General features: G+C 38.1%; 1 protein-coding gene across 1 annotated transcript; it reads left to right on the forward strand.

Moving 5' to 3' along the window:
- Positions 1 to 1,648: 1,648 nt before the first annotated feature.
- On the forward strand, positions 1,649 to 27,251 carry LOC139310650 (transmembrane protease serine 12-like). The gene is made up of 5 exons (XM_070934848.1): positions 1,649 to 1,751; positions 3,445 to 3,646; positions 22,114 to 22,379; positions 25,581 to 25,723; positions 26,964 to 27,251. The coding sequence occupies exons 1-5, from the start codon at positions 1,649 to 1,651 to the stop codon at positions 27,204 to 27,206; spliced, it is 957 nt and encodes a 318-aa protein (XP_070790949.1). The 3' UTR covers positions 27,207 to 27,251.
- Positions 27,252 to 27,570: the final 319 nt, after the last annotated feature.

A 27,570-nucleotide genomic window follows, 5' to 3' on the forward strand; every position in this document is an offset into this window, starting at 1 on the left:
GAGTTGCTTGTGGTTGGAGATGGAATGCCAAAAATAAAAATAGTGAGGAAAACATACAAATAAATAACAAAAACAGGAGAACAACTTATTAGTTGCTGTGAATCCAATGATTTCTTCATTGCTAACAGTCTTCAAGCAATCAAAACAATGCCTACTGCATATACTTGAACTTCTGATAAAGTATCAGAAAAGATATGGCTATGGGCTGGTTATTGAACAGATCATAAACTATTCCTGTGCCAGTTCTATGTTCAACTAAAATAGAAGAAGAACGCTAGTAGTTTCCACAATAATAAGTTTTGATTGAGCATATACCTTCCACTTTCCAGCACAATACCAAGAATAATTTAAAATCCTAAATCTCTGTGAAAGGGAACCAGTGAAATGAAATTTTAAAAAATTAAGGATGACTGTGAAGAGACGCTTCCAAAGACGGATAAACAAAAGTAAGCAAACAGGATGTCAGAACAATGGAAATTGCCAAGAAGAAAAGGCAAAGCCAAGAAAAAAAAATATATCAAAATTTCAGAGAGCTGTTATAAAAGACAAAGGGCAGTATTACAACATCATTTATAAATACGTTGAAGATAGAAACAGTCACTGGAGAAAAAAGGAAGGTCTTACAAAAGCCTCCAGAAGATTCCAATCTCAAATTGATATGCTAAAGGCCACTAATGGGCAGAAAGTTCTAATTCAAGAAAAGCAATGAACAATAGCCAAAATAATTTAGACTATATCCCCTAAGAACTTCTAGAACTAGATTAAGATGCCACTTGAACATGTGTGAAGCTTCATCATTTCCATCTTCCCTAGCTTTCTGCCCTCTGAACGCTTGACTTACAATTCCCATCACTCCCGTGGGGCAGGTCTGATTAAAGACCAACTCAGGGAACGAAAAGCCAGTTTATCTCTGCTGCCTTGAAGGGAGATGTAAAGAGCAGATTTCTCCATGTTCTCTGTACACTGGCTATGTCTGGCAACTATGGAAAGCTTGCGGTTAGTTATTTTTCTACTCCAGAAAATTTTGTGTATGTGTGTGTGTATGCATGCGTGTAAATATGTGTGTGCATGTATGTGTAGATCTATATAGATCTATAAATCTTTCATCTGTCAATCTTTCATCTATCTATAATCATCTATCATCATTACTATCATTATTTATCCATCTATCATCTGTCAATCTTATCCATCAATCATCTGTCTATCTATCTATCTATCTATCTATCTATCTATCTATCTATCTCACCACTCTATCATCTATCAATCTGTCAATCTATCATCTATTCATCCATCCATCTATCATCTGTCAATCTATCATCATTAATCTATTATTAATCTACCTGCCTGCCTGCCTGCCTGCCTGCTCGCTCGCTCGCTCCCTCTCCCCACTTCTCCCTCTCCCATCATCTAGAAATAGCGAACCATCTTACTTCCTCCGCTCCACCCGACAGTGGGACTGGCGATCGCGATTCCTCCTTCCACCCACCCACCCACTCCTCCATTCGATCCAACTGGCCTCCCGTTGCCGCGTCGCAAAGGCCATTCCAGGCGGAGCCCGCGGCCGCCTCCCCGCCGTTGGGCATCCTTTCCTGCCGGGAAGCAGGGCGAGCGAGGCGGGCGTCTTTTTCCTTTCTGGTCCGGACCGACGATGCAGAGGCGGTTTTGCGCGCCGCTCTCTTCCTTATTCCCGCTGCTTTTTCTGTTGAGCGAAACCCCGCCCAAAGCCCTGTCCTCTGTGATCCCTACAACCGGTAAGGCCGCCTCTTCACCCGAAGCTCGACGCGCCTGACGGGCGGCAGCCGTCGAAGGCGCAAGGCCCAACCGCTCCCACCCTCAAGCCGCGGAGGGCACGTGGGCCGCGCCGCTGGCCTTCCCCAGAGAACTACAACTCCCGACAACCTCTCCTTTACCAGAGCGCCTCGCGGTCGGCGTCTAAATCTCACTCCAGGTGCAACTCCGCAAAGCGGGGATTGGAAATCCCGCCCCCTTTTTTTAAAAAAAACGTGGAGTGGGAGGTTTCTTCGCCTTCGAAAGTAGCTGATCGTTGCAAACGTCCATAACGGCTGTCCTGGGCAGGGTGGCAGTGGGTGCCCTGGAGATTTGCTCAGAAATCCCGACCAAGAAGAAACAGAGCAGAAAGAAGTAGAAGCTCTGGCGGATATGAAGGGATGTTTGCAGGCGGATGGATAGGAAAATGTGGGTGGGGAGACTAAATAGAAAGTAAGGCATCTGAAATAAGGAACACGCGCGGGGTGGGGGAGGAGGAGGAGGCGGAGGTGTATTTCACGTTGCCTGTATTTTGAACACATCAATCAGAATAGAGATGGAAGGGCTCTTTTGAGGTCTTCTAGTCCAGCCCACTGTTCAAACAGGAGAACCTCTGCCATTTCAGATAAGTGACTGTCTAGTCTCTTCTTAAAAATCTCCAGTGATGGAGCACCCACGATTTCTGAAGGCAAGCTGTTCCACTGTTAATTGCTTAGCATATTGTAAGCCACCCTGAGTCTCTGGAGAAGGGTGGCATATAAATCAAATTAAAAAAAAAAAAAATTGTCCTCGCTGTTATGAAATTGCTCCTTAATTCCAGGTTGCTTCTCTCCTTGATTAGTTTCCATCCATTGTTTTTTGTCCTGCCCTCTGGTGCTTTGGAAAATAAGTTGACCCCTCTCTTTGTGGTAGCCCCATCTCAAATATTGGAATACTGCTGTAGGAAGTTAGCACCCACCCCTTTCCTAGAAGAATGAAATATTTTAGGAAATATTAAAAAGGCAGAATATTATATTTCCCCGGTTGAGAAATGGGAGAAGCATGTTTTAAAGACGAAGCAGCTCCCACCTTCTTGCTCCCTGCCCCCCACACCCTTTGTCAATGGGCCAGAGGCAGAAACTCAATTCCCTCCCATCTTTGTCAATGGACCATCATCTGCAACACAACAGGACCCATCTAGCAACAGAAACTCACTACATGGCACCTGGGAAGATTACATCAGCCAGCAAGGCTAGCTAAAACCACCACCCCCTGGGAGTCTGACAATCAGGATACTTTTTCTGGGCCCCGGGAAGTTCAAAGCCAGAGAGGGCATAAAACCCGAGGACTCGCTGCATCTAGTCCCTTTTCTGTTCAGGAATTCAAATCATGTGATCCTGTCCACCATTAAACCATCTTTCCAAGCAGTCTCCGTGTTTCCAGTGTCTTTTTTTCCCCACTTGGAGCTGAACCCAGAAGGATATTTCTTCTAACATTGCTATCATGTCACCCCTCCACATCAGAATATCATCAACATAGACTTGCCTCTGGTTTAAAATAAAAGCTGGCTGCGCCCATATTGCGCAACCATCATCTACTTAATCGCTCTTTGCGTCGATTTCAAACTTGCCGTTGCTTGTCAAGGAATTTATGTCTGTGGAGGAATCCTTAAAACAGGCACTGTTTTTTGCCTCCTAGATTGCGGAACAAGGCCAGTTGTGGATAACATAGTAACAGGGACACGAATTGTTGGTGGACTTGATGCTCAGCTTGGCGGGTGGCCATGGCAAGTTAGTCTTGAGCTTTATCGTTTCGGTAAAGGATTTGTTCATGCTTGTGGTGGATCATTAATTAATCACAACTCGGTGTTGACAGCTTCACACTGCATTAAAGAATGGACGTATGTATTCTCTTCCGTTTTAAAACTACTCTTATCAGTATAGAAGGGGAAAAAAGGCTTGGTTTGCCTATACAGTATTGGCTGAATTTAGAAATATATTTTTGAATCGATCTTGACTTCCTGAACTTGTAATAAAACATTAGTGTTACTAAAATATATGTTGCTGACATTAACTTTTATTATCCCAAATCAGTCCACAATGAGGTTAGGTGAGAAATAGCTCCGCAGAGCACTACATTAAAATGCTTACCTAAATGGGCAGCTTTTGCTTATGTGATTTTTAGTTAATTCTGTCATACTATAGGTATGAACAAAAGCGATATCAGTCTATGATAGTAAGACTACAGCTGAGTAAAGTCAAAATGGGTAGGGAAAAATAAAGCAGCCTACAAAAATATTGCTGAAAGAAATATAGAGGAAGGAAGCTAAAGGTAGATGAGCTGCAAACTGAAGTTAATAAGTATATAGCTGGAAGGGACCTTGGAAGTCTTCTAGTCCAATCCCCTGCTCAAGTTAAAGAGCAAAAAAGAGAGTAGCTTGAAGGAATAAAAAAATCTGTTAGGATCAGTATCCAAAATCAAAAGTAAGAGATCTCAGAAGCAAAGTACCTGAGAGGACTGGAAGAAACCGGATTTAAGAAAAAAGAAAATTAGGCAGATCTAGGTAGCAGTTGAAAAGGAAGGTTGAGACTTCCGGCGGTGACGTCAGCGTGTAAGGAACGAGGGGAACAAGGCTCCGTCCCCGAAGTTCCAAATTTCTTGATTGGAAGCCGATTTTGGCACTATCGACCGCGGAGAGGTCGATAGAAAAAGGAGGATTCTCTAGGACCTCGGTGTGACAGCAATCACTCCGAAGGTTCAGAAGAAAAATCTAACTCCAGCCGGGAAAAAACCAGCCATCTTGGCTGGCCGGAGCGCTGTCAACCGACAAGTGTGGAAGCGAAGATTGTAAAGAGAAACATCGGTAATGGACTAAGCTAATCGAATACGAAGGTATAATCATAAGGATTTAAAGATATTGGCGAGAATAGGACTCCAAAAAGCGGCGGCTAGATCGTCAGGCAAGCGGCGAGAGACAGTGACCGGAGCGAAGCTTAATACCCAAAGTGACAAGGCAGATTTGACTGGCGAAAGGAACGAGCGACAGAAGGAAAAGGATTATAAGTAAGCGGTGGATTACAATTCTACAACAATATATCTTGATTTAACAAGGAAAAAACATTAATTAAGAGAGTGACTGTAGAAAGTGAAACTCAAAGAACCGAGACTATTTCAGACTGTCGTGGGCGGAAGGAAATCAGCTGAACGGTAGTGAATGGCGGATTGAGGATTGTGGATTCAGAGAAGGAAACTTTTACTTTGTATCCAGCGGCAATCAACAAACCCAAAACACAGACACGGGATTTGCAACGAGACACTAGACAAATTGACGTTGTTGGTAAAGGAGATACAATTTGCTACACAGGAAAATTGGAACAATTGACTCACAGATTTAACAGAAGCTATTGCAAAAGAACTGTGAAAGCTGGGTGAAAAGAAGGCGAACTGAGGAACGAAGGAAGAACGAGAAGGAAGTAATCCTAATTGATCTGAAAGTGATATAGTGGAGAACTTTAAATATTAAATTATTAAAATATAGTTATTTCATTTATTTTATAAAATTCAAACTTAAAACTTACTTAACTTTGCTTAAATAATATTAATATTGAATTTTGAAGCTATTATAATATATACTAAAGAATTGATTTAATATTATCTTTCTTTTTATTGTTTTATGGTTTCCCACCCCATTGAAATAAGTTTATAGATTTTACAGTAATATATTGATTAAGGGGAATTATATTGTATATTGATTAGAAAGTTAGATATTAATATAGACATTGTATACTGGTAATTGTGATATAATTTAATAGAATATCTTAGACGATCTATAGAGAATCCTAAATCCCATTGATTTATTACATAAAGGTTATATAGAAATTGTTTAGTATTAAAGTGAACTTAAGTACTGTGAAACCAGGAAAGTTAAAATATAAATGTGATTTATCATTAATATAACTTGGTATTTAAATATTAATTGTAATATATTGCATAGGAGCAAGAATAGAAGAATGAATTGCTAAAACACTGTATTTTCCCCCTAACCCCTCTGAATTAATTAACCAGATTCCTATATAACGATATTTCAACTACCCCCAACCAAACCAGTGTATGAAAATTTGGGGAAAAATAACACAAAAAACGATGGCAACATCCTCAATAACAATAACAATAACTAAAACAGGGAAAAAATTAACACCTACACAATCTTCACCTGCACAACAAAAAACCATAGACACGATGCTAACTACAGACAAGGAAAAGCTGCCACTGCACACAACATACAGAATATACAATCTATATTAGCTATGATCCAGGAGGGGATGAACAAGACCCAAGAAACAATAGCGACTAATCATGAAGAAACAAAAAAGAACCATGAGGAACTGAAATCAGAAGTAGGACAAATAAATGATAATATAAAAAAAATGGACGACAAGATTGAGAGAATACAGCAAAACATAGTTAAAAATGAAGAACGAATTCAAAACATGGAAGCAAAAATGGTCTTAACTGAGAAAAAGATGGATAACATTGAACAAAATCAAATGGAGTTAAATAGAGAACTCGAAGAGTCAATTACCCATCTAGAATTAGAAAAGGCGTCATTTTTTTTACGGTTTCAAAATATTGCAGAAACAAAAGGAGAAGATCTAAGGGACCTGATGACAGATATATTAGTAGAGGCTACCCAGAAGGAAAAAAACGATATTAGTAGGGAGATTGACGAAATCTATAGAGTTCATACGAACTACGCTCGTAGGAACAAACTACCAAAAGAAATACATGTTAGATTCGCACGCAAAACTGTAAAAGAAGAGATCTACACATTAATGAGAGAGGGAAAACCCTGTTATAAAGGAAAAGAAATAATAACCCTAAAACAAGTTCCAAGAAGAATAAGAGAATACAGAAAAAATTATAATTTCTTGACAACCCTACTGAATCAACATAAAATAATGTTCCGCTGGCTGGTGCCAGAGGGAATTCTAATATCTTGGGACGACAAAAAATATAAAATCGACACAATAGAGAAGGCACAAGAATTTCTTGACACTCACTTTATAATAGAAGAAGAACATGAAACTAGACGTGACTCAGAAAACACAAATCAGGAACACTTCATGGGGGAAACAAAAAAAGAAAAGGAAGAGAAGGAGTCTAGGGAAAGGGAGAAGATGGAGAGAGAAGGTGCTAGGGGGAAAACACAAATGGTAACAAGAAACACAAGTAGACTTAGACTAACAAAGAAAAATTAAGGGAAATGGGACGAGAAGTGAAATTAATTTCAATCAATATAAACGGCCTTAACCTACCAACTAAAAGAACACACACTTTCAAAAAACTACAAAAATTAGATATAGATATTATCAATTTACAAGAAGTACATATCAAAAAACAACATCAACAGCTACTAGAAAATAGAAGACTTGGAACATTATTCACCTCACTATCAGATAAAAAAAAAAAAGAGGCATTGCAATATACATTAAAAGCCATATTCAGGCAAAACAAATCTACACAGATGGAGATGGCAGGATACTAATGATAGACATTAAGATGGAGGCCCGAAATATGCTACTGATATCAATATATGCTCCAAATGGGAACCAAAAAGAATACTTCAAAAAAATACATAATAAAATTAAAGAATTAGATTATGAACATATATGTATAATAGGGGACTATAATGCAATCGTGGATACGGATTATGACTACCAAAGTAATAAAAAAAATAAATCTAGGAAAAAGACACTACCTGACACCTTTAAGGAGATGATTCAAGAGTTACAACTGAAAGATGCATGGAGAGAATTGAATAAAACTAAAAAACAATATACATATTACTCAAATCAACATCAGTCCTGGTCCAGGCTAGACATGGCCTGGATGACTGCAGAATTAAGAGAAAACATAAAAGAAATCGAAATTACACCGAATGTATGGGCAGACCATAGTCCTATAACAATAGTCTGGAAAGGCCAGCAAAAAAGAGGAAGATGGATGATGGACAGAGAGATCATCAAAGATAAAGAATACATTGAGATGATAAAGAAAGAGATGGAGATATTCTTCCAAATCAACAATAGGGAACAAACATCATTGCAAGTTCTATGGGATACCACAAAAGCATATATAAGAGGACTAACAATTTCATTTAAGGCGAAGAAAAATAGAGAGAAACAGCAAAGAAGAAACAATTTATTGATTGACCTTGCAAAACATGAAGCAAAATTACAGAATAGACCCGACGGGAAAGAGATTAAAGAAAAAATAAACTTTATTAAACATGAAATAAACTTAATAACAACAACAGAAATAGCAAGGAAAATCAAGATGGCAAAACAAAACCAATTTGAATTCGCAAATAAAACAGGACGTTGGTTGGCCTATAAATTAAAGAAAGAAAAGGACAAAAGATTAATACAGCAACTACAAGATGAACAAGGGCAATTGCAGCATATGGATGAGGAAAAAAAGCGAATCATAAGGAACTTCTATCAGGAATTATATACACAAGAAGAAGTCCAATTGGAAAAAGTTAAAGAGTATATAAATAAATCCAACATTCAGGAAATAAAGGAAACTCAAAGAGAACTCTTGAACAGACCAATATCGATGTCAGAATTAATTGAAGCAAAGAAGAAACAGAACAACAATAAAACACCAGGTCCAGATGGCATCCCGGCGGAATTTTACAAAATTGAGTACCAGCCAATAGATGATGTTTTACTACAAGTCCTGAATGAAGCAATTCTAGAAGCCAAAACTCCCAAATCATGGACAGAGACAATTATTACATTGATACTCAAAGAAGACTCAGATCTCACCCAAACCAAAAACTACAGACCCATATCGCTTCTAAATACAGACTATAAATTATTCACATCAATTATGGCCCAGAGAATGAAGAAAATTATTGTGGATTATATCCATCCAGATCAAAATGGATTTATTCCAAATAGGCAAATCAATAAGAACACAAGAACAATAATCAATATCCTGGAATACTATGAGCAAAAATCGGATGAAAAAATGGCCTTACTTTTTCTCGACGCACAGAAGGCGTTCGATAATCTTAATTGGGGATTCTTAATATTACAATTAGAAAAGATGGGAACCGGCGATAAATTCCTAAATATGATCAAAACAATATACTCCGACCAAACCGCAAAGATATGGATAAATGGAGAGACAACAGACCAATTTAAAATATCCAAGGGGGTGAGACAAGGATGTCCCCTCTCTCCTATACTATATATATTAGCATTGGAACCACTGTTAAATGAAATTAGGAATGACAATGAAATAAAAGGATTAAGAACAAAAAACCAGGAGTATAAACTACAAGCGTTCGTGGACGATGTAGTATTTATTTTAGAAAGACCAAAACAATCAGGATTGAATTTACTAAGGAAGATAGAACAATATGGTGAAGTCGCTGGATTGAAAATTAATAGACAAAAAACAAAACTACTAACCAAAAATTTGACAAAAACCCAGGAGAAAGAATTGGAAGAGACACTAGGAATACAAACAACAACAAAAATAAAATACCTAGGAATTTGGCTTACCAATAAGGTATCATCCCTTAAAGAAGACAATTATGGCTTCCGGTTTCTCTGCCTTCGGCGACGGCGGTGCCTTTCGGAGCTCCGCCAGCCCCGCCGCCCGTAGAGCCGCTTCGCTACTCAGAAGCGGCTTGAAAGCTTCAAAATCCCAAGGATTGAAGAAGTAGAGATCGCAGGGCACAGGTTGAGCCCCCGTTGTCCCCCAGGGAACTGTTTCTGGGGTGAGAACGGGCGAGGCTCCCTCCCAACCTGCGGAAACTCCGGGCGACGTGGGACGACTTTGCTCTCGCAAAACAAGCCGGCTGCAGGAAACGTAATTTGAAAAGAATAAGTTTTAACAAACAGTGAACCTATCGGAACCCTCAAATTTGGAGACGCAAGTATTAGCGCTTTGCTGATTTTTAAACTGAGACATTTGAGTGAGTGAAAGTGCTTTGGGAAAAAACATGGCGCTTAGCCTTAAAGTTAACGAGCCAATGAGTGTGGATTGGTGAAGTTATTTTGTGTTACAAGTCTTCAAGTTGTTGCAAAGTTGCCTTGTTTGTTAGAGAAGCAAGTGAAAAATTTCTCCCTTTCTAATATTGGACTTTGCTCTACCTCAGCTTTTAATTGAACAAATCTGGGGGACTTTTTTAGAAGTCTTTGTGCAGGAGGGAAAGGAAAAGGAACTTCCCTCTTTAGAAAAACTAGATCACGAGCCAGGATGGCTTCAAAGAAGCAGGAAGGGAAGGCATTAGGGGGGGGATCCCCCACACACAAACATGAAACGCAACTTCCCCCTGCTCAACAGTTACAAACTCAGAAAAAAGAATTTGATGTGGGAGATTTAAAAGAATTTATTTCTAAAACTTTGGATGATAAATTTCAAAAATCTCAACAGGAGATAGATGATAAACTTCAAAAATCACATCAGGAATTTATGCAGGAAATTAATGAAGTTAAAGACATGGTGAAACAGAATCAAAATAAGGTGACCAAAAAAATTTCAGAAGTGGCGTCTGGCCTGGCAAAATTTATTGGGACAGTTGATTTTAAAGTTGAAGAATTTAAATCAGAAGTTAATGTTAAAATGAAAGACAATGATTATAAAATTGATGAGGTTGACAATAAAATGCAGAGAATTGAAGATGAGATTGTTATGATACAATTCCGGGCGATGGAATTCGCCATACGGCTTCGGGGAATTCGAGAGGAGGAGAGACAGGATTTGAGACAAGTTTGCTCTGAAGCCTTGGCTAAGATTTTACAAGCTAATCCTGATTTGGTATTTCATAAAATAGATAAAATATACAGAGTGAACTCTTGGGTGGCCAGACAAAGACAACTGCCCAGAGATGTGGTCATATACTTTACTGATAGAGAAATTAGAAATGATATCCTGCAAAAATCTTTTCACACCTCTGTACAAGTGGGGGGTTCACGACTTGAAATTTTTAAAGAACTACCTCCCAAAATGCTGAAAGCTAGAAAAGAATTTGGTTTTCTTGTTAAGGAATTGAAAAATTTACAGATACCCTTCCGGTGGGACGCACCAGCTGGGATAATTTTTAGATATAAGGGAGAAGGATATCGATTGAATACCGTGGAGAAGGCACAACACTTTTATAGTACTATTTTTAAGGAAAGAACACCATCTCCACGTACATCTACAGTTTTGGAGATTAAGGAGAGTGAAGAGAGGCAATTGAAAGAACAGTCTAAGCAGGAATTAGAAATAGTGCAAGGTGCAGAAGGAGGTTTTCTGAGTGAGCCCTTGCTGGATTCTTCTCCAATTTTGGATTTGATTCAGTTGACTGAAGTTAAAGATCAACGTATAACTAGAGCTCAATCCAAGCTACTTAAACAAAAGCAACAACAACAACAGGAAAGACAAGACAAGAAGGCAGTTAAGAGTACCGTACAAGAGAGTGGCGCTATGGGAGGAGCGAGATCGAAGCTCTCGGATGAACTTCAAATATTTTGCTCTGCGTTACAGAAAGAGGCTGATGACCTTTAAATGTCTATCTTGGAATGTTAATGGGTTGAATTCAGCACAGAAAAGGAAGAAATTATTTACATATTTGAAACAATTTAATAATGATATAATATGTTTACAAGAAACGCATATCACAATTCAAGATCAAAAATATTTGATAAATCCAAAACTAGGAGTACATTATATATCTTCAACTTCGCAGAAAAAGAATGGTGTGGTTATTTATGTAAATAAAAAATTAACAGCGAAAGTTATAGAAGCAGATCAAGATGGTAGGTTTGTAGCAATTGAATTGCTTACAGCAAATGGACAAATTCTTTTGATTGGAATTTATGCTCCCAACCAACAACAGGACTATTTTTATAAGATGTTACATACTAAAATATTGCAATGGGACTATAGATCTATTTTAATTATGGGAGACTGGAATGGAGTAATTGATTCTAAACTAGATAAAAAGAGCTTGGCAAAGTCTAGAATTAGACTACCACAGACTTTTTTTGATATGAAAGAAGATATGGAATTAAAAGATGTTTGGAGAATACATAATCCAAATGAATTGGATTACACTTTCTTTTCTGATAGACATAGATCCTTTTCTAGGATTGATTTTATTCTGTTGTCAAATGATCTACTTGTTAAGACAAAAAGAACAAAGATTTTTCCAAGAACTTTGACTGACCATAGCCCTGTATGGATAGAAATTGAGATGGATAAGGTTGAGAGACGTTCTTGGAGATTAAATGAGAACTTGTTTAGATATGAAAAAAATACAATAGAACTTAAAAAGCATTTGAAAGAATTTTTTGAAATAAATTTGAATAAAGGTACCCCAATTGAAATTGTTTGGGACGCAAGTAAAGCCTATATGAGAGGGGTACTTATCTATATGAATTCTAAACATAGACTGCTCCGACAAAAGAAAAGATCTGAGTTGGAAATGGAAATAAAGAATAAAGAACAGTTACTTATTAAAAACCCATCAGATGAAAGAATACGAAGTGCTATAAAACTTTTGAAAGATCAATTTCAAATGCTTATGGCGGAACAAGTTGCAACAAGCTTACAATACGCGAAGCATAACACATTTTGCAACGCTAATAAACCGGGCAGATGGTTGGCTTACACATTGAGGAAAAAACAAAGTGCACGGATTATCGATCGTATTGATATTGGAGGGAAAGAAATCTTTCAACAAAAATTAATTAAAGAAGCTTTTGTGGACTATTATACTAAATTATATGCCAAAGAAGAGGTGCAGAATGGACTTATAGAAAAATATTTAAATGATAAGAGAGTTACAAAAATTACCGATCAACAAAAGGAAAGAATGAATTATCCTATAACAGAGGAGGAGATAACAGCAGCAATTAAACAGCTAAAAACAGCCAAAGCTCCCGGCACGGATGGTTTGACTGCAGTGTACTATAAAACTTTACAAGCTGAAATGGTGGGACAACTTAGAGATTTATTTTGCAATATTCAACAAGGGGGTAAAATACCCCCATCTTGGACAACTGCTTATATATCTTTGATACCAAAAGAACAAGTTGGTCCTAAAAAACCAGAGAATTATAGACCAATATCTCTTTTGAATACAGACTATAAAATTTATGCGAAGGTATTAGCCAACAGGTTGATGCCAGTAATCCAAAAGGTGATTCATGAGGACCAAGCGGGATTTATTGAGGGTAGATATATGAAGGACAATGTAAGGCAAGTAATAGACTTATTGGAATATCTTGATAAGAATAAACAGATTCCTGCAGTGCTGGTTTTCTTGGATGCAGAGAAGGCCTTTGATAGAGTGGATTGGAATTTTCTACTAAAGACTTTAAAAAAGATGAACTTTGGGGATCAATTTATACAGGCGATTGCAGCAATTTATCAAGAGCAAAAAGCACAGATTATTATTAATGGAAGTTTGACGACAGAGTTTAAAATTGAAAAAGGAACAAGACAGGGATGTCCGTTGTCCCCACTTTTATTTATTTTAACATTGGAAGTCTTGTTAAATACAATACGGGACTCTAAAATTTTGAAAGGCATAATGATAAGGCAAGAGGATTATAGAATAAAGGCATTTGCAGATGATCTGGTCGTTACCCTATCACAACCAATGGAATCAACAATCCTGATGAACGACATTATACAAGACTATGGTAGAGTTTCAGGTTTTAGACTGAATTCAAAAAAGACTAAAATGATAGTTAAAAATATGACACAAGATCGTAAACATGAGCTGGAAAGGAGGGCAGGTTTTGAAATTGTACCTAAGGTAAAATATCTTGGAGTTCAGGTTGCAGAATCAAACATGAAATTGTTTCAAAATAATTATGAGGTGTTGTGGCGAGAGGTTCAGAAGGACATGGAGACTTGGAAAAAGCTGCAACTGTCTCTACTTGGAAGAATAGCAGCAGTTAAGATGAACATTTTGCCAAGATTTCTGTTTTTGTTTCAAATGATTCCGGTGCTTAAAAGTGACAAACAACTGAAAGTCTGGCAGTCTGGTGTGAATAAGTTTGTCTGGAACGAGAAGAAGCCGAGAGTGAAATTGAAAATTATGCAAGATGTTCCAGAAAGAGGAGGTCTTAAACTCCCAAACCTACAGTTATATTATGATGCAGCAGCTTTAACTTTAACAAGTGATTGGTTTGGAAGTAAAAAGACTGGAATATTGAAAGCAGAAAGTTTTGACCTTGAATTTGGATGGCATGCCTACTTATTCTACGATGACAAAGTTGATAAAGTATTTAAAAGTCATATACTTAGAGACTCTTTGATGAGAGTTTGGAAGAAGCACCGACTCAAATGGGATTATAAAATACCGCTATGGCTGGATCTTGGTCATACTTTGTGGAATACAAATATAATGTCACTCGGGGGGTTTTTATACAAAGAGGTTCTTTTTACAGATGCGGGCAGATGGCAGCTGAAGACATTACAGACACTGTTGGATGAAGGGCTTAATCTAACTTGGTTACAATATAATCAATTACAACTGAGATGGAAAGAGGACCAAAAAACTGGTATTATGTTGCATGAGGAAGAATTGGTTAGACATATAAGAGAGAAAGGTCCAATGCATATTAAAAGGCTTTATAATGTTTTGCTAGAAAGAGATTCAGAAACTGAATTAGTTAAAGACTGTATGATTAAGTGGGCACAGAATTTTGAAGAACCAGTGATGTTGGAAACATGGGAAAAAAATTGGGTTCAGAATGTTAAATTTACACAGTCGCAAAATCTGAGAGAAAATTTTTATAAAATGTTTTATAGATGGCATTTAGATCCTAAAAAGTTGTCATGTATGTACCCTAATGTTCAGCCAAAATGTTGGAGATGCGAATGTTTGGATGCTACGTATTATCATGTTTGGTGGACCTGTAGGAAAGTTAAGGCTTTTTGGATAAAAATTTGGTGGGTCATGCAGAATGTTTTGAGGAAAAAAATTCAATTTTCTCCACAGTTGTTTTTATTGGGTATAGTTAAGGGTTTTACACGGGGTGAGATAAAACTGATATTGTATATGATAACAGCAGCAAGATTGTTGATAGGTAAATATTGGAAGAATGAAGCTTTACCCACTATCGAGGAATGGACTTTGCAGATGGCCAGTTTTGCTGAGATGGCGAAGATTTCAGCATATTTAAAAGACTGTTCACAAGAGACTTATGAATGGGAATGGAAAAGGTGGATAGAATATGTTCAGAACAAATACCAAACTAGAAAGTATCAAATAGCTTTTATTTGAAAATAATGTATTAGAAATATTTTAATGTATTAGAAATATTTTAATGTAAAGAGATAAAGAGGAAAAATTATACAGGGGGAGGGATGGGTTTAAGCTTGTTTACTAGTGTTATTAGTTATGAGTATATAATAGGGAAGTCTGGGGGGGGAGGGTTAGGGAGGGTTAGGGAGGGTTTGGGGAGGGAGGTGGGGGGGGGTGAAAAAAGGGGTGAAAATCTAATTGTAAAACTTTTGCAATAAAAAAAAAAAAAAAAAGAAGACAATTATAATAAATTGGCCAAACAAATCCAAAAGGACTTAGAGGCATGGAGTAAATTGAGATTATCGCTATTAGGCAAAATTGCTTCAATCAAAATGACAATCTTACCGAAATTATTATACCTATTTAGAACAATACCGATAAATCCAGGGAAATCATATTTCAAAGACCTTGATAAAATGACTTTAAAATATATATGGCAAGGGAAAAGAGCCAGGATTAAACTGAAGCACCTACAGGACACTAGAGAAAAGGGTGGTCTGGGACTCCCAGATTGGCAAACCTACAACACTGCAACAGCTTTAACTTGGATCAAAGATTGGATAACACTTGAAGATAAACGAATGTTAGCATTAGAAGGATTTGACCTGTCGAAAGGCTGGCACGCATTCTTATGGGAGGAAAAACCAAGGCAACATGAACACTTCAGGAGACACTATATCAGAGGAGCATTGGCAAAAATTTGGACCGAAATAAGGAGAAAACACTACGATAAAATTCCAAGATGGTTATCAACTATGGAGGCCCAAATTTATCTGAACACAATGGATATAGACAAGATGAAAACCTATGACGAATTGTTGAATACCGAGGGAGAAATGAAAACAAGAGACGAACTGAGACAACAGGGCACAGACATTGATTGGTGGCCGTATTTACAGATAAAATCAAGATACAAAATCAACATAAAAAAATTTGGAATCCAAAAAGAAAGGAATGAATTAGATAAAATCATAATGCAATCAGATAATAAATTAATAACTAAAATATATAATTATCTATTAAAATACAAATTGGAAGAAGAAGTTGTGAAGGAAAATATGATTATTTGGGCTAAAAATTTTGGATATAATATCAACTTAGAAAATTGGGAGAAAATGTGGAAGGTAAATACTAAGCTGACAATGTCCGTGCCCTATAAAAAAAATACAAGATGTTTTATAGGTGGCATCTTCCCCCCGCACGCTTGGCAAGGATGTTCCCTAACGCGAATCAGAATTGTTGGAAGTGCAAAACACAGAAGGGGACCTACTACCATATGTGGTGGTCATGCCCAAAGGCCAAAAAATTTTGGAAAACAATTCAGAATCAGCTGGAAGAAATCACCACCCAAAAAGTGCCCCTCAGACCGGAAACATATCTACTAGGAATACTGACAAAGGACTATAAAAAAGAGACACAATACTTGATAATACATATCCTAACCGCAGCCAGAATCACTTTCGCACAAATGTGGAAGCTAGAGGACACGCCATCAGAGGAAAAAATAATACAAAAAACAATGGAATGTGTGGAAATGGACAAACTTACCAAAGAGATACAGGGAAAAGAAGATTCAGAGTATTATTTAATTTGGCAGGAATGGTACAACTGGTTAGATAAAAAGAACACGAAATAAGGGAATACCACCCAATGACACAAAAATAAGGAAATAAAATGAAATATCGTTGTATAAATATTGGTACATGATGAAAGATAAATATATATAGATACATAGATATATAATTACCGAAGTAGCTCTACTTTTAAAGTTCAAGCAGTAAGACTTGACTTTTCTGTATAGTTAGTTTATGTATAGTTTGTTTTAATGTCTATGTTTGTATATGTATGTTTGTTTACAAAAAAAAGAAAAAAAAAAGAAAAGGAAGGTTGAGACTAGCATATTTTTATTTATTTTTATCCCACCTTTATTATTTTTATAAGCAACTCAAGGCAGTGAATATACCTAATACAGGTAGTTCTCGATTTACAACCATAATTGAGCCCAAACTTTCGGTTGTTAAGTGAGATATTTGTTAAGTGAGTTTTCCCCCATTTTACAACCTTTCTTGCCTCAGTTGTTAAGTGAATCACTGCAGTTGATAAGTTAGTAACACAGATGTTAAGTGAATCTGGCTTCCCCATTGACTTTGCTTGTCAGAAAGTCGCAAAATGACCTGGAGACACAGCAACGGTCATAAATATGAACCAATTGTCAAGCAATTGATCACAAGATCATGGAGATGCTGCAAAGGCTGTAACTGAAAAACGGTTGCAAGTTGCATTTTAAAGTGCTGTTCTAACTTTGAATGGTCACTAAATGAACTGTTGTAAGCAGAGGACTACCTGTATTCCTTCTTCTTCCTATTTTCCCCACAACAACCCTGTAAGGTGAGTTGAGTTGACAGTGCATGACTGACCCAAAATCACAAAGCTGGCTTTCATGCCTAAACTAGGATTATAACTGTTTACTCAATTATATTTAGCTGACATTCTATTTTGGAGCTTTTGATGAATCTTAAATTGGGTTCCATTTGCGTGAACTGTGAGTTTTATGTCAGATTTCCACTTACAAATAAATTTGTCTTTAAAAAACCTTATGTTTTGTTTTTTGTTTTTCCAAAGTGGAGAAATAATCTCTTCATTCATGGTTCATGGGTTAGAGCAGAGATGTCAAACTGGATTTCTTTCAGGGCCAGATTAGCATTGTAGTTCTCCACGGGCGGGGGGGGGGGCAGGGAGTGGGGGGGGAGATGGGACAGACACCTCCTACAGCACTCTGCCAGTGAAAATGGGGCACATCCTCTGCCTCATTTTCGGCCTGAACAGCTTCCTGCAACATTTTACCAGTCAAAACGGGAATGGGGGGCAGCGTGCAGTCCCCTGCGCCTCGTTTTCACTCTCCATGGCTTCCAGCAGCACTCTACTGGCCAAAAATGGGCTGTGCCGAAGCCTCCTGAGGCCTCCATGCGGCCTGTTTTTGGCCGGCAGAGTACTGCAGAAGGCTGAAAATAAGCCACACGGGGGCCACATGTGGCCTGTTTTGGCTGGCAGAGGCACCGCGAGTCGGTCCTTTGATGTTTCCAGGCCAGCACCACGGGCCAGATTTAAGCACCCCACAGACCTTGAGTTTGACACCCCTGGATTAGAGATTGTGGCCTTTGTACTTGAGTAGTAAATTCTTTTCTAATATAACAGTAAACATGTTTACTCCCGTCAAAATTATTATTTCCAAATATAATTTTTGTGAGGTCTGAAGAACAAGAATGTATGAAAAGAGACTTTGGTTGGGGTTCCAGAAACTTTAATTGTACACTTGGGATTTTTAATACTAAATGTAGCAAACATCAGACTCCTTATGTAATTTTCCCCAGTTACAAAAAGGAGCCCATAAAGCCAATTTCTTTAGCCTATGCCATGTCATACATGGACTAGCAATATAAATCAATATTTCAACTAGACTATTAGAACCTAATAAAGTATAAATGTTAAAAAGCATAAAGCCCAAAATAGTTGTTGATTCAGGATCATAGGTTTAAATTATTGATTTTTTGGGTGCTGGCATTAGTACTTTAAGCTATGAGTCAATGGCTGATCTTTCATGTTGTTTTTCTATCTTAATTTAATCCTAGTTCCATTTAATAATGAATAGAGTTTAGACAATAACTGGCAATCAATGTTCTGATGTAGGAGAAGGAGCGCAGAACCTGGGGGCAGAGTCAAGAGAGGAATCGACCTAGAATCTCTACACAGCTACAAATGGTCTAAATTCACCACATCCCCCTTGAATTCCAAGGACTCTTAATGCCACACAAGTGCTAAGCATTAGTTGAGTAGATTCTTGCATAGGCCTGAGTAGTAATAAACCAGTTTGATTGGAACTTCACATGTGGTGCTAACATTTTTGTGCCTGACATCTGCTGGATGATATTGATGTTGCTGTATTTCTTCACTAGTAGGCTATTAGGAGATTTCAGATGGGAGTGGGATTCTTAAAATGACATTTTAAAACCATTGTCAGCAGCTTGAGTTTGATTTGATCTGACCATCATGATCGTGTTTTGTTAATTAGCGTAATCTGAGACATTTTCCTTTAGCATTCCATAGTGGGTGTTTTCTTCTCATTCATATTGGAAGCATGGCTAGATGATTTTGAAATTGTGCCTGTGAGAGGATATTGTTCTGGACCTTCATTAGTCCAGAGACCATGCATGTCTGGGACCTCTGCCTTCTTCCCATATGGTCAAATCAAGCTAAACTTCCTTTCTTTTTTGTTCTATCATCTTTTCCATTTCTTTTTCTCTTCCTCATAGCTTGCTACTGCCATGTTTAGTGCCAGGGATAATCCATCTAGATCAGGGGTGTGAAACTCAAGTCCTGTGGGCCGAATCCGGTCTGCAATGTGGTTGCCTCTGGCTGGTGGGCTGGAAAATGTAAGGGACCGGTCTGCATCGCTTCGGCCCGGTCTACCCATCAGAAAGAGGAAACAGTGGGTCAGTGTGGCTTCGGCCCGGTCTACCCATCAGAAAGAGGAAACAGTGTGGCTTCGGCCCAGTTTATCCAATGCGAAGAGGAAACATGCCAGCAGTTTGGGGAGTGGCATCAAGCTGGCCACGTCAACCCAGTCGGCCACACCCACCCAGTTGAAATTGAGTTTGACACCCCTGATCTAGATAAAAAGGAATGAAAAATTACACATTAGTGCTTCTCACTTGGCACAACCTACAGGAGAAGCAAGTAGGAGAGGAGATGGTGCCCAGCTCTTCAGATGCTACATCTTAGGCAGAGGCTTGAATTGTTACTATGAGGAGAAGCAGTGGTGGGTTCCTCCCGGTTCCGCCAAGCTGGTAGCGGTGACGATATGACGTCACCGAACCGGTTCTGCCCCCCCCACCCCCCGCGTTATTCTTACCTTTTATTTGGCCCCACCCCCAATCTATTGCTGCCTCCTGAGTCCCAGCTGATGGCTAGAGGGGAAAAAACTGTTTAAACTCTTGCCGCAGGGCTTCAAAGGGCCGCCCTATAGATCAGAAAACAAATGAGTAGACCGGTGCCTGCAAAAATACATGAGTAGATCAGTGCCTGCAAAAATACATGAGTAGATCAGTGCCTGCAAAAATACATGAGTAGATCAGTGCCTGCAAAAATAAATGGGTAAATCGTACCTCTGCTAAATCCTAAATAATTGTTATATGGCCATCAAGCCACGCCCATAAAATAAGCCATGCTCACAGAACCGGTAGTAAAAAAATTTAGAACCCACCCCTGAGGAGAAGCGTCAGGTCACCAAATGGAGGAGGAACATCCAGGCCCCCCACTTTTTTCAGCTTGTGATTTATTTTAAATGCTTCACTTCAGAATCACTCAGATAGGGAGGTGAGGGCGTTATCGCAAAAAAGGAGAAGGCAAATAGTCCCTGGATTAACCAAGCTTTTTCAAAAATCAGACGTCTCTCAGCTGTTCAGGAGGCCTGAAAGAATCGGAAACAATCCTTCCCCCATGGATCTCAGCAGCAGAGGTCTTCCCAGGAACTACCAGTCTGACCCCATATATCTCTTCCCAACAAAGAGGATGGTGTCCACGTAGCATCTACTGTCAAGAGCTCCCTCTAAAAGGCAATTTTGAATCTCTTTCTTTTACTTATTCAGTTTTATTTTTATTTCCTTTTAGTTTATTCTTATGTCTGTTTTCACACCTGCATCATTATCCATTTATCAGTATTTTATTTTTATTCTTATTCTTCATTTTATTCTACTTCTTTCCTGCTGGGGAATCTGGGCTGATATTTTGAATTCATGATGGTTAGGCTGCATAAATTTTATTTTTAACCACCGGGCAGAATGTCTTTTGTCTCTGTATTAACTGTCCATCTGCCATTGCCAGAGGACCATAACAACAACAAAAAGGACTTTGAAACTAATTCAAGGAAGACTGAAAAAGACCAAAAATATATCTAAAAATCAGTGCAAGTAATGCTCTGAGAAAGGGGCTAAATATCTTAAATGATCTACTATAGAAGATTATGTACAGCGAGAGGGAGAGAGAGAAAGCACAAGAAAATGGATGCAAACTTTAAGGTCACAACACAAGTATGGGAAAAATTATGGAACAAATCTATATAATTTAGCCCAAGTTACAACTGAGAAAACTGGTGTGCTTTAATGCTTTATACATTGTATAAAATTCCCAAAATAGACAAATGCATCAATAATTGCCAAATTTAGTAATACATGCTGAAAATGTCATAAGGAATAAGAAGGGATGATTAACCATATATAGTGGCCATGTAAAAAAAAAAAATCCCAAGTGCAGTACATGGAAATACTATTCACAGTACTATGAATCACATTTTTTTAAGTAGCCATAATTCCAAGACATTATAAAACAAAGAAATCACAATTTCCTAAGATACATTTTAACAGCAAAATTAACAGCATACGGAACAGTTTGGTAAGCAAAAATAGCTTTCAAATGCTGTATATTCCATATGATACAGCACACCAGATATAAACATCTAAAGTGTTTTAAAAGTAAAAAGAATTTGACCAAAAAAAATATCAAAATAAGAAAGACATGAAAATGTATAAATATTATATACCACTCAGAGTATAGCAAAGAGGAAATTAGAAACTAAATATTTACCTAAAATGTTTTTAATTCTGTTCCTGTTTAATCCCTTTTTGATATTCTTAAATGCCAAAATAGTGGAGACTTTGACACTCAGTTCAGATATTAAAAAAGCTCTAAAATCCTTTTTTTAAACTGTAAAAATAATTTAATGTGTTCTATTTTTTATGATTAATCTTCCATCAATGACTTACTGAGACTGTTTACTCTCAGTAACAACTTTGTCCACTTATTGATACTATATCTCTGCATTAATTATTTTTCCCTTTGCTTGTTCATTGTCTCTTTATCTAAAAAAGATTGACAAAAATACTTTTATAAAAGGTAAGTAAAAGTGTGCAAATTTCAGGGTCTAGGAAGCTACCATACAATTCTACAGCCAGCTCACATTGATTTCTACAGAGGGCTTTATTCTGTTCTAGGGTCGCTTCGTTTTGGAGAGCAGTGGTTGGATTGCATCATATTTCTAGATACCACGTCCATACCAAAGCAAGCCGGATCAGGGCTATCATTATGCATCCCAGTTTTAACAAGATTACCTATGAGAATGACATTGCCTTATTCAAACTGATGGAGTCTATCAAATTCAATCAATATATCCAGCCCATCTGTATACCTGATGTTCCTGTTGCTCTAAATGATGAGATGCCATGTTTTATAACTGGATGGGGACAGACAACAGAAAAAGGTGAATTTTTATTTTCCCTTTTCCATTGGTCTATTAAAAATGAGAAAGTTGGATTGAAACCTGAATGTTCCTTTTTGGTGGTGGATGGAAATTATCCAGGAATGAGGTACCACTCCCCTTTGATTTAAAGACAAATTATCCCTATATGTAGATCAGCGTTTTTCAGCGTTTTCTTGGCAAGTTTAAGATGGGTGAACTTCATGCTGCCTGCGGAATTCTGGGAATTGAAGTCCATGCACCTTAAAGTTGCCAAAGTTGAGAAGCATGAGTCTACACTAGATCTTAGGATTTTCCATTCCTGTTTTATTTAGAGTTTGGTGCAATTAAATAAATCAGTTTTGGTTTCATTAACAAATAGTGATTAAAGCGATATGAACCATTACTGGGCCTTTTTGTGAGAAATTGAAATTAAAAGTTGATCTGGGCTTTGATGATTAAATAAGGGATTACGGAAATAATATAAACAAATGTTAATCTTAGAGTAAGAGTTTGATATATTTTTTTACTTATATCTGTTCCAAAAAAAGTTGTAAGTCATTCTTTTTCAGTTTTCCTTCTTTTCCTCTTTCTTTACACTTTCACTCTTTTTCATTCCTGAGCCTTTTCTTTTTTCAAATCTGTTTTTTATTTGCTTATTCCTTAGCGTTGTATTTTTTTGATGTATGAAGGATCAAATACTCAGCCATTATAATTCTATATTCCTTATTTATAGAAGTCATATCAAAATGTAGAATGAAATCCATTTCATATAATGCAGGCTTTGAGTTCCTCTAACCAAAAAGTGTTTATCGATAGAAGAGAATATTTGTAGTTTAGGGTTGAACTGTGGGTTCCTTGGTTCTCTCTGAGCTTGATGGTTTTCTTGCAGATATTTCATTACCAAACTACAGTAGGCAACATCATCGGTACTGGAGTTTTGATTGGTGCCGGGTCTCTACAGCGTCAGGCAGAGAAGGGCTATTCTGCACCCCTCCCTCAAATGTTCTTTAAAATACAGAGTTTCCCAGCATTCCTTTAGGAACCTCCAACATGCAAACTGTGGTTACTCATCCTAAAATGAATCCTCTTTACCTGGAGCTTCAAAATTTGCTGTTTGCTGGGGAGGTGTGTAGCTAAAAGTCAGTCCACGTTTAGTGTACATCTGACTTTGGGAATATTTCTTCAAAACCAAACAAAAGTGTATTTTCTGTGCAGTTCACACCCCTGGCTCGCTGAATCTGGATGTCATAAAGCAAAGCCCACATTTTGTAATTAAACCCTGTTTTGACTGGCAGAGTGCTGCAGGAGGCTGAATGGTATTCCACTCCACGGCCCCGCCCAATCAGCCGGTCATTAGGGCAGAGAACCGGTTGTTAAATTATTTGAATCCCACCACTGGCCAGATGCGTCACGCGCTGGCCACGCCCATGCCCGGTTTAGCGAACGGGGAAAAAGTCACGATATGTCACGTGACAACGACATGATGACGTGACTGATACCCCTGGCGTAGACCTTTAAACAGAATATGCCTAACAGCCCAGCATTTAACAAATGGGGAACAATGTTCCTCCCTATTGCAGGTTTTATCCTGGGACTGCAGAGCAGCTATAACTATTGATGAATAAATTGAGTGATGAAACGTATGGCAGATGAACACAACTGACTCCTTCAGACATTTTTCCTTGGTCACTCATATTTAAGAGTTGCTAATGAGCTTTGTGCCCTATAATCATTCTACTGCCTGATCATTCTGTCCTAATTTTTTCCATAAGGATAAAATATTGTTTCAATACTTCACTCCTGCCTAAAATGGTTTTGTTTTTTTCATATTAACTGATATATTTAGTCTCCTTTTTACAAACTTTTTAACCATTAATTCTATATTCAGAAAACTGCTTCTCCTGCCAGAATCAATTTTCTGTTATAAATATTGAAAGAAGGGAACATCTGTAGTCTCATATTTTTCTACAGTTCGCTTCTACCTGTTTATATCTTTCATAAGACAGGAACACCTGAATTCGTATTTTAAAAAATGATGCAACTTTTAACCATGTTGTTTTCCTGTGATCATATCAGTAACACCTTTCTTGCTTCGGTAAGTTAACTGATTGCTCAGCTCACATGCATAATCATTGATGCTATGAAGGACAGGTTGCTTAACATTGGTCCCAGTATTCATTGTTTTTCATTTCATTGCACTACTATACCTCAATACTGCCTAAACCAGTGGTGGGTTGCTCCTGGTTTGCACTGGTTCGCAAGAACCGGTAGTAAAAATTTGTAGTAGTTCGGAGAACTGGTAATAACATTGGCTGGCCATGCCCCTGAACCGGTCCCTGGCCCGGTTGCTGCTCGCTTACCCTGCCCACCTCATCAGAGGCTTTTTTTTTTTACTTTCAAAAGCATTTTTTCTACAACCTCTTCGGCCGAAAAAATGCTTTTAAAAGTAAAAAAAAAAGCCTCTGATGATCCCGCCATTCAGCTGGGATCATCAGAGGCTTCTAAAAGCATTTTTTCTACAACCTGTTCGGCCGAAGAGGTTGTAGGAAAAAACTGCCTTTAAAAGCCTCTGGTGATCCCAGCTGAGTTCCAGCTGAGTTCCCTGATCGTCAGAGGCTTCTAAAAGCATTTTTTTCTGTAACCTCTTAAGTTTGTAGAAAAAATGCTTTTAAAAGTAAAAAAAAAAAAAAAAAGTTGGCTACACGCACCCAGTCAGATTACCCCCCACCAACCCACGCCCACAAAATAAGCCACGCCTACAGACCCGGTAGTAAAAAATTTTAGAACCCCCCCGGCCTAAACCAGGAGTGTTCAAACTTGGCAACTTTAAGATGTTGGCTGAGGAATTATGGGAGTTGACATCCACAAGTCTTAAATTTGCCAAAGTTGGACACCCTTGGCCTAAACAATTCAATGTTTGCCCATTGGAAAAAATGAGAAGGAATTCTGGCAAAAAGATAGCATTGCATTGTAACCTCTCTATTTACCTACTGGCTGTGTTAAGTGCCAAATAAACTTCATTTCATATCCAAATGCTGAAAAAACCTCTAAATTTTTTCTTTGAGCAAGTGACTGGGTAACCAATTGGAAGCAAGGTGCATTCGTGTTGTTAGGTTTAAGATTCTTATGAAGCACCAAGAATAATCTGCACCAACATTTTTCCATTTTTGCCTGAAACAGACATAAGAGTACTTACAGTTTTGTTCTGAATTTTCATCCTAGAGAGAGAGAGAGATGTATTACAAGAAGCACAGGTCGATATTATTCCAATATCAACTTGTAATAAACATGACTGGTATGCAGGGATGGTGAGAGACAACATGCTTTGTGCTGGCTCTGAAAAAGGAGGAATTGATGGTTGTCAGGTAAAAGAGAATTTCATTATTTACTTTTTTGTTTATAAAATGTATTGGCTGCCCATCTTACCACATGGTAACTCTGGGTTGTTTACAATCATAACAGATAGCACTTCGCAATAGCACTTAGACTTATATACCACTTCACAGCGCTTTGCAGCCCTCTCTAAGCAGTTTATAGCGTTTACAGACTGTCTGGGTCCTCATTTTACCGTCGGAAGGATGGAAGTCAACCTTAAGCCTGAGTGAACCTTAAGCCTGGTGAGATTCAAACTGCCAAATTGCAGGCAACCGGCAGTCAGCAGAAGTAGCCTGCAGTACTGCACTCTAATCACTGTTCCACCACAGATAAAAATTATATATACGAAAAACATAAATAAGTTAATACAAGCCAAATGCTACAGTCCAATTAAAGATGGGGAGGGCATGGGAGCAGAATGGGGGTGGGGAGGTGGGATTTGTTGTTAAACTGTGGCCCACCTCCACTGTGATGCTCCCTCGTTGGAGCCTTAAGCTAACTGGCAGAACCTGGTTTTAGACTCTCAGGGAAGGTCAGGCGGGTTGGAGCTGACCTTACTCTGGGGGTGGGGGGAGATATGTTCTAGAGAGCAGGGGCAATGTTAGAGAAGGCCCTTCTCCTGCACCCCACCAGCTGTAATACTTGGGCTGATGGGTGATCAAACATGCCATAAAGTAAGCCCTGTAAAACGATCTTAATTTTCAGTATATTTAAACTTCCTGCCAGGTTTGAAGCTAAGAAGGTTCGTTCAAGGCTGCCTCTCTTAATAGCTGTTTAGCTCATGCCTTCTTGGCAGCTACCATTGGAAGACTGGACTTTCAGAAAAGTACCAGGAGGCCTGCAGTGGAGTTGTCATGGTCAGATGTTGAGAGACTGACAGACTTGTACATTTTGCAGTATAATCAAGGCAAGAATATCCCATTTCTAGGAGGGGGTATCTTACAGAAAAGCTTTTTTTTTTTGGGGGTCAAATCATGGAAGCTATAGCTCACAACTTCTTTGCTGAGAACATACAATGAACCCTAATACTTGGCTCAGCTTAACATACATATCCAGCTAATATTTATACATTAGTGGATTGTGCTATATCAGCCAGTTATGATTTTAAAATCTCGTTAAGCAAAGCATGCTTCGTGGGTTAAGTAAATGTGTTAGATTAATAATATGTTTCCCACTAATATCTGAGAGTTCCCTCCACTGATATTTTTTTCTTGGTATCTTATGTTCCAGGGAGACAGTGGTGGTCCTCTTGCGTGCTATATGCCAGATCTCACCAGGTACTATCTGGTAGGGATCAGCAGTTTTGGTTACGGTTGTGGCCGGCCAAGGTTGCCAGGAGTCTATCTGCAAACAGGTTTTTACAGAAAGTGGATACAGTCTCAAGTTATTTTATTCGACAAAGCCATGACTATGAAGGCTCCTTATCTTGTCTTTTTGACTGCAGGATGGATAATTTTCTGCAATGTTTTATGAAAAAAAAATCTCCCATTGGGTTGGGATATCAGCTTTCCAACTTGTTTCCATGTGTTGCAATATTTATTACTTTTAACTGCTAACAAATGTAATAAAAACATTGCCCATTCACTGCAATTTATTGTGTCTGAACTTTAGACCTGTTACTTCGTCACTGACAACTGTAGTTTGGAGAGAAATTACTTTTTAAGGTGTTTTTTTTCCTAGTACTGACTTAATATTATAACATTTGATCTTAAGAATTATTACCCTTGCTGCTTCCCTTATGGTAAACTAAACACATATTTTTAATCTATCCAGAGATAGATTTAAAAAAAAACAAAAAAACTTCCTGTTTATCTTCCTCCCTGTCTGAGTACCTTAA

This window comes from Pituophis catenifer, unplaced genomic scaffold (genome assembly GCF_029215685.1).
Source record: "Pituophis catenifer annectens isolate HBS135680 unplaced genomic scaffold, rPitCat1.0.hap2 SCAF_2, whole genome shotgun sequence".
In the NCBI taxonomy this organism is placed as follows: Eukaryota; Metazoa; Chordata; class Lepidosauria; order Squamata; family Colubridae; genus Pituophis; species Pituophis catenifer.